The 7,795-nt window shown below is 44.2% G+C and overlaps 1 protein-coding gene across 1 annotated transcript in view; it reads right to left on the reverse strand.

The window, feature by feature from the left end:
* The window catches only part of PTN (pleiotrophin), a 25,566-nt gene extending 19,566 nt beyond the window's left edge, over positions 1–6,000 (reverse strand). The window contains 4 exon segments of the mRNA XM_007953792.2: positions 1,418–1,579; positions 4,553–4,726; positions 5,851–5,982; positions 5,985–6,000. Of these exon segments, the coding sequence (XP_007951983.2) occupies positions 1,418–1,579; positions 4,553–4,726; positions 5,851–5,982; positions 5,985–6,000 (484 nt within the window).
* Positions 6,001–7,795: the final 1,795 nt, after the last annotated feature.

The following is a 7,795-nucleotide window of genomic DNA, read 5'->3' on the forward strand; positions in this document are numbered from 1 at the left end:
AGAGGTAGCATTCTGCTTCCACAAAGATTTATAATCTTGGAAACCCTACGGGGGCAGTTCTACTGTATTCTATATGTTGCTATGAGTCAGAATCAACTTGATGGCTGATCCTCCCACTTTGCAAATATTTTTTCTTATTATTTTCATTAATTAGGGCCTTCACAGTCATTTTCTATGTCCCTCCTCATGCATATTTAATGTAATCAGTATGAATTCTCGGGTCAATTTTAGAGCTCAAATGTGAGCAGAGACCAAGAGAATATTCTCATATAGAGCTCACTGAGAGTCATTGAAGTTCCCTGGGTGGTACAAAAGGTTGGTGGTTCAAGCCATCCCAGAGGCACTGAAGCAGAGAGGTCTAGTGATCTCTTTCTGTAAAGATGACAGCCAAGAAGACTCCATGGGGAAGTCCTTCTCTGTAACACATGGGGCTGCCATGAGTCAGAGTCAACTAGATAGCAATGGATTTGCCTTTCTTTCTCTCTTTTCTTTTTGAAGGGCATCAAATAAAAGTGTTTAATGCCCCCTGATTTGAATGAAACCATGGCCATGATATTTGTCGCTGGTTTACTCTCTCCTGCATAAGGGCAGAGTCTGGCTCTCTATGCACAGAAAGACAGTGCTCCACAATTTAAAAATCCCTGATGAATGCAGTTGGTCAAACAATCCAATGAAACCCAACATAAAGGCTCTGGAGGAAGTAGAAGAAAGACAGACCCTACTAAGTTATGCACGGGAGAGAAGACGAGGCTGTCTCCTTCTGTAAAGATTGACAGCCTTGGGAAACATATGGGGCAGTTCTACTCTGTTCCATAGGGTTGTTGTGCATTGGAATCAACTCAACAGCAGTGGGTTTGCTTTGGAATCCGGTCATGCAGCGGAGGAAGGAATGATGTAAAATAACTTGCTGGTTTCATGGAAACTGTTTATCTGGGAAAATCTGGGAGAGCCTTGATTTAAAATGTTCTGCCTCAGGTTGACCCTAAGTTTGTTCATATTTGTCACCATGTAAATCTCAATGTAGAGTCTGGAACTAAGGCCCCCACACAACAACTGTCTTCATTGGCCTGATTGCTCAGTGAATTATATGCACAGGAGACTACCATCCGTCCGTGCAGAGGACCTCCTTTTTCTTTGATGACTTTTACTTCTTGTTTATAATTTTTTTCCATTGTGGTAAGTATGGAGGTAACAAAACATTTGCCATGTCTACCGTCTTCACATGTACAGTTTGGTGAATTCATTACGTTTCATTATGAAATCGTCAGCTACCTTCAGGTGGAGCCTTCCTCAACCCTTTCTAAGGGGATTCTCCTAAGGTTTCCTTCTGGAAGATTTGGCTTTCCACAGCTGAGGAGCCTGCCTGAGTCAGTGAATCCATTTACATTAAGGCTGGGCTACACACACAGGGACCTACCTTGAGGTTTGGGCTTGGTCAGTTTCCCACAGGGCTTGGAGATGGTGACGGTCTTCTGGCAGTCGGCGTTATGCAGGGCTCGCTTCAGGCTGCCGGTCCTGGTCTTCAGGGCGGTATTCAGGTCGCATTCTCCCCAGGCTTGGAACTGGTATTTGCACTCCGCTGAGGGTAAGGGAGGGCCAAACAGAAATCTCTGAGACATCCTAGTGGAGTCGCATTATGCTAAAGACACATTTCCATCTTCAATGCTTTACTTTGAGATACTTGCAGACTCACATGTAATCACAAGAAATCCTACAGAGACACCCTGCATACCCAGCACCCAGCTTCCCACACTGGTGATGTCTTATACAACTACAGCACCAGGAAAACGATGCTGATACAATCCACGAACTGATTCACCTTTCACTGGTTTTACATGCACTTGTGTGTGTGTGTGTGTGTGTGTGTGTTTAGCTCTATGCAATGTTTGTTATATGTGGGTTTACGTGACCACCACCACAGTTAGTATACAGACCATTTCCATTACTTGGTTCCCCCCTGCCTCCTTTTATAGCCACAGTTCTCATCTTCTCCCAATCAGGAAGAACTTGGCTGAGTCATGAACCAAGAGTCTGCCCTCCTTTGTCACATGAGGGTTAGTTAGGTCAGGTGATTGGTGAGGTCATTTACTGATTTTCACTCACTCGCTGGCTCACTCAGTCACTCAGTCACTCACTGTCATCTAGACAATTCTGACTCATAACAACCCTTGCTGGGTTTCCAAGGCTGTAAGTCTTTATGGAAGCACACTACCTCATCTTTCTTCCATGGAGCAGTTAGTGGGTTTGAACCACTGACCTTTCAGTTAGCAGCCAAAATGCCTTAACCACTGTACCACCAGAACTCCTTGTTTACTGATTCTAGAAGGCACATAACAACAACAATAACAGATAGAGACTTAGCTAAAAGGACCAGCACCCCATGAGCTTGCCACATTCAGAGAAAGCAGGGTGGGACTGAGGAAGGAAGAAGGCCTTCACTGAACCCTAACCCTGGGCACCCACTTTCTCTCCTTCCCTTTAACTCTGTCCCTTCAGAACTGTTCTATGAATTAAGTGACACAGCCTGTTAGATCAACCTGAAGAGTTGGCTCTTCCCTCAGTGACTCCCTTGAGGTGCTGTCTCTAGTTGGCACCTTTTCCTCGCCGAGTAGGATTTCATGTACCACCGCTTCTTTAAAGGGCATCTGGGTTGTTTCCAGTTCTTGGTTATCACAAATAAAGCTGCTATTCATATCCGTGCCCATGTTTTTGTGTGAACGCACTTTTCACTTCCAGGGATAAATGCCTGACAGTGTAGCTGCTGGGTTGGATGGTCAGCAAATGGTTAATTGTGTAAGAAACTGCCAGACTCTTTTCCAGTGTGGCTGCACTACTTACAAGGAGCCCTGGTGGCTCAGTGGTTGAGCATTAGGCTGCCAACCAAAAGGTCAGTGGTTCACACCTATCAGCTTCTGTGGGAGAAAGATGTGGCAGTCTGTTTCTGTAAAGATTTACAGCCTTGGAACCCTATGAGACAGTTCTACTCTGTCCCATAGGGTTGTGATGAGTCAGAATCAACTTCAGGACAATGGGTTTGGGCTGGTGGGTTTTTTTGTTATTGTAGTTACTATTTGACATCTCCATCAGCAACATGAGTGACCTAGTTTCTCAACATTCTTTCATCCTTGCTAGTATTTGGTGTCAGCACTTTTTTTTTAAAGTCATTCTGACAGGTTGGGTAGTAACATGTCATTGTGTCATTGTGGTTGTAATTTACATTTCCCTAATGACCAATGATGTTGAACATTTTCTTTGTGTTTATTTCTCATCTGTCTGTTCTCTTGGGTGAAATGCCTCTTGATGTCTTTAGTTCATGAATTAGATTTTGTTTTTGTACTGTTCGATTTTGAGAATCCTTTTTTTTCCCATAAGGAATTCTAAACACAAGTCTTTAAGACATACTTTTTATCTTTTTGCAGGTGGGTTGTTAGGGTACATCACCAAGAATCTAAGGTCAAATGTATCTGAACACAGAATGTTTTTATAGACATTATCTCCACTCAGTAAAAGCAGCCCAAATGTTATGGAGTGAAAAGAAATAATGTGTACAAATCCATACCTCTCTTCCCTTGACTAAAGGCCACAGTGCGTTTCTATAGAACAAAAGGATATTTGGGGAACTGTGTCCCACCACGGCAAAGGAGGATGTAACGTTTAGAATATGGAAGAAAGAGGCTATTTTGTTTCAAATAGGAGAGTGAGGCCACAGGGTAAATGGCTAGCAACAGTAAGAAAAGGTCTATGAGAGGTGGCCATGACCAGTGTTGCTGGATTTGAGAAGTAACTCTATGAACCAGCGTGGCGAGAGAGTGGAGTGGGTCAAAGACAGAGAGGATCGGAAAGTGACAAAGAGAGAGGCATAATGCAGGAGGGGAGTAAATAAGAAAAGAGGGGAGGACAATAAAGGACCTGAGGATGGAAGAATTAAAGGAGGGCAGACAGATCAGTGCGTGTGGTTAGAGGGGTCAGGGGGTACTTCATGTTCCCACTGGGTAAGTGAGTGCTTCTCAATCAGAGGTCATTTTCCCCCCAGGGGACACGTGGTACTATCTGGACACACTGCCAGTGATCTTACAGACTGGTGGTTAGGGGTGCTACAGGGAACTAGCGGGTGAAAGCCAGGGGTGCTGCCACTTATTCTACAATGTACAGGACAGTCCCCCCACCCCCCACCAATTATCTGCCCAAACGTCAGTGAGGCCAAGGCTCAGAAACCCTGGGGTCACTTTATGTCAGATAAAATACACTCATTTTAAACAAATAGTTGTTGTTGTTGTTGTTATGTGCTGTAGAGTCTGATCCGACTCATAGCGACCCCTCCTTGGGTTTCCAAGGCAGTATCACTACGAAAGTAGATTGCCCCATCTTTCTTCCGAGGAGTGGCTGGTGGGTTTGAACCGCCAGCCTTCGGGTTAGCAGTCAAGTGCCTTAGGCACTAAGCCACCAGAGCTCCCAAACAAATAGTAGTTGACCTCAAATAGATATTCATGGAGAAAATGGGAAATGATCTTGGCTGGGAAACTGGATCAACTGGACAAGAGGCTGGACGTACCTCCAAACTGCTTCTTCCAGTTGCAGGGGATTTTACACCGCTGGGTCTTCATGGTTTGCTTGCACTCAGCTCCGGTCCGCGTGCCTTCCCGGGTGCCCAGCCCACAGTCCCCACTGGTGGGCACACACACACTCCACTGCCACTCCCCACAGTCAGACTTCTTCACCTTTTTTTCTGGAAGGAAAGATGGAGAAAGAATCAGCTTTCAGAAAACACTGGAACTCCTGGGTTCAACCAAGTTCACTCCCGGGCACCATCTTCACTGGGTCAATGCTGTGTATTCTCCTCTCAGTACTCAGTCACTAGTGGGATGTTGATCAGTGTTAGCTCAGTGACTGAATCACTAAATGACCAAGAGAAGGGAGAAAGAAAACAGAGGAAGGAGCTGGAACAAATATAATGTAGCTCTTATTGTGTGCTAGGGACAGGGCTAAGTGATTTGCCTACACCTTTTTTGAGAAGCAAATATTTCTGTAAAAGAACAGATGGTCAAAAGCAATGAAGCCTGAAAAACAAGAATCTAATCTATTAGAAGTAAACATTGTTTGATTAGCCTTCTCAGTGTAAGTCGATGCTCCCTTCTCTGTCTTGTAGATAAAATGGCATGACGCAAAGATGGTGGAGCAGACTCAAGGCTCCCACCTCCACTGCTCACTTACTGAGGGGCACTGGGGAGGTGCTGTGTCCTGTCTGGCCTTCAGTTTTCCCCAATGTAAATCTCAGACTTAGAAACTTTGCAGGGCCCTGTTCAAGGCCATGGAAGTAAAGCATCTGACTTCCGGTTAAAGTTCTGTACAACATTCCATACACAGCAGCTGCCAATAGGACCATCATCTTCATCAATCAGCACCCATACTCCAGGATGCAGTGAAGGAAATGAGAAGGGATGGGGCTCAGGAGCCTCTGAAGACTTAGACGGCAAGAGGAAAGGAAGGAAGGAAAAGGGAAAGGAGGGACGGAAAAAGGGAGGATGAAAAAAGGGGAGAAAGGAGGCCGATAGGGAGGGAAGAAGGATTAAAGCAAGTCATTGGGCTAGATCCACTGCCATCAAATCGATTCTGACTCATAGTGACCCTCCAGGACAGAGAAGAACTGCCCATAGTGTTTCCAAGACTGTAAATCTTTAAGGAAGCAGACTGCCTAGTCTTTCTCTCATGGGGCGGCTGGTGGGTTTCAACCTCCAACCTTTTAGTTAGCAGCCAAATGCCTTAACCACTGTACTACCAGAGCTCCTTAGTCATTGGGCTAGATGGACATGAATCCATGAAGCACCTGGCCTTCATAATCTCTCTGCTTACCTGGCTTCTCCTTCTTTCCTGCTTCTGCATTGTCCACAGCTGCCAAAATGAAAATGAATGCCAAGAAGGCTGCTGCAAATTTCCGACGCTGCTGCTGGGACTGTTGGGACTGCATTCTAGGGATAAACAGAGAACAGAAGAAACCGGCATCAGTCTAAGTCAATGAGGAAGGCTCATTAAGTCCCTATGCAGAGCTCCACGTCCATCCATTAGATCTCAGGTGGGTTCACAGCAGTGATCGTGGATGGAATTTTATTTTTTCTCTTCAACAGTCACAGAAGTAAGGGCTTTTGTGCAAACAGTCATCTACCCACATGGCCATTTGCTAAACATAATTCATATGTTGTGAAAGGGAAGAATGTGGGCGATGTGATGTGTGTTTGAGCTGCTGGCCACAGTAAGTTTGCTGATAGAGGGGCTTGGTAATGTCTATCACTACAGCCAACTACAAAACTGTGGCTGATCCCCACAACTGACCATGGTGCTGAAGTCCACATGGATCATTCACATGGGCACAAGACATGGACCATCTGCTCAAGCATGTGTTTATTGTTTATCTTAAACGTGTTGTTAATGGCCAACATCTCTGACATTTTTATGTTTCACCATGATCATGACTATCATCATCTCATCTTCATTATTCATTCATCAACTGAAGACAGAAGCAGCAAACAGGAGAGACCGCACATCTGTGATGACATCAAACATGCTGTAAGCTCACATCTACTCTAAGCCCTCGAAGTTCTCTGATCTCCCGAGCAGGCTTTCTACTCACTCATGCTTTCAAGTTCTCCACATTGGATGTGAATCAATATCCCAAGATAACATATGAAGGACTGCTCCAGAACTTGAAAGCATGGGATACAGCCAAAGGATTATGAGGTCATCTGGCCAAAATATATTTGAGGGTGCCTTGGACCAAGCACTTAGCCCTGTCCCTAGCACCAAGTGGGTGGGACACACCCACTTCCCAATGGTGATTCTAAGTCATTGGACGCAGCCACTCACCTGGCAGTGATTAATTTCCACCTGCTGTGTTCATGGCATTTTATATTTCATACAGAAATGACAGTAATGACCTGTGGTCATTAACTTAGAGGGTTTTTCCAGAAGTAGTAATAGATTGGTGTAGATGTTTTCATACTCTCTTGAGCATGAGCAATAAAACCTTTTTAAAAGCCAATTATTCTCTCATATATTGAGAGCCTTCTGTTCTGTAACTTGCTTTTCTCATTGAAAACTGACTGTAAGATGATGTACCTGTTAATTGAATCTCACATCTGCATTTCTGTAACATTGGAAATATTCTCCCTTAACTGTGTCATTTTTTTTTAAATTGACAACTTAGGGTTCAAAGTGTATAGATAAAGCATATTTAATTTACAAATTTAAATAATTTGGCCATTTGGTCCTTTCCTTGCATTTCTAAGTTTACATTGATTGCTAAGCTCTTACTTTTACTATTGTTTTCCAAAAGTTTTGTTTTGAATCAGATGAATTTCAAGGAAAGAGAAACCCCATGCCGGAATCTCCTGACCAACCACATAGTCGAGCCTCAGAGATCTACAAAATGAGATCACTTCACTGAAGTGTGAGCTGAGGGGAGGAAGGGAAGGCAAGATTTGGGATGAGAGCTGCATCTGCTTCTGATATTAATTCAGAACAATCCAGAATCTTAAGAAGTGGATGAATGGAGAATTTCAACTCTGAAATGTTTTGAGGACAATGCACACATGTCCATGATCATAGTCAGCCATCTGTGCAAAACATGTGAACAGCAAAAGGCTGGACTCAAGCATACCCTTCTCCCATTCTGAGAGTTCTGATGGCAGAGTGGTTAAAGCATTCAACTGCAAACCAAATGGTCAGCAGTTCGAACCCACTAGCTGCTGTGAAAGATGAGGCAGTCTGCTTTCATAAAGATTTACAGCCTTGGAAACCCTAT

Source organism: Orycteropus afer, unplaced genomic scaffold (assembly GCF_000298275.1).
Source record: "Orycteropus afer afer isolate SDZICR_OR568_19922 unplaced genomic scaffold, OryAfe1.0 scaffold00413, whole genome shotgun sequence".
Lineage (NCBI taxonomy): Eukaryota > Metazoa > Chordata > Mammalia > Tubulidentata > Orycteropodidae > Orycteropus > Orycteropus afer.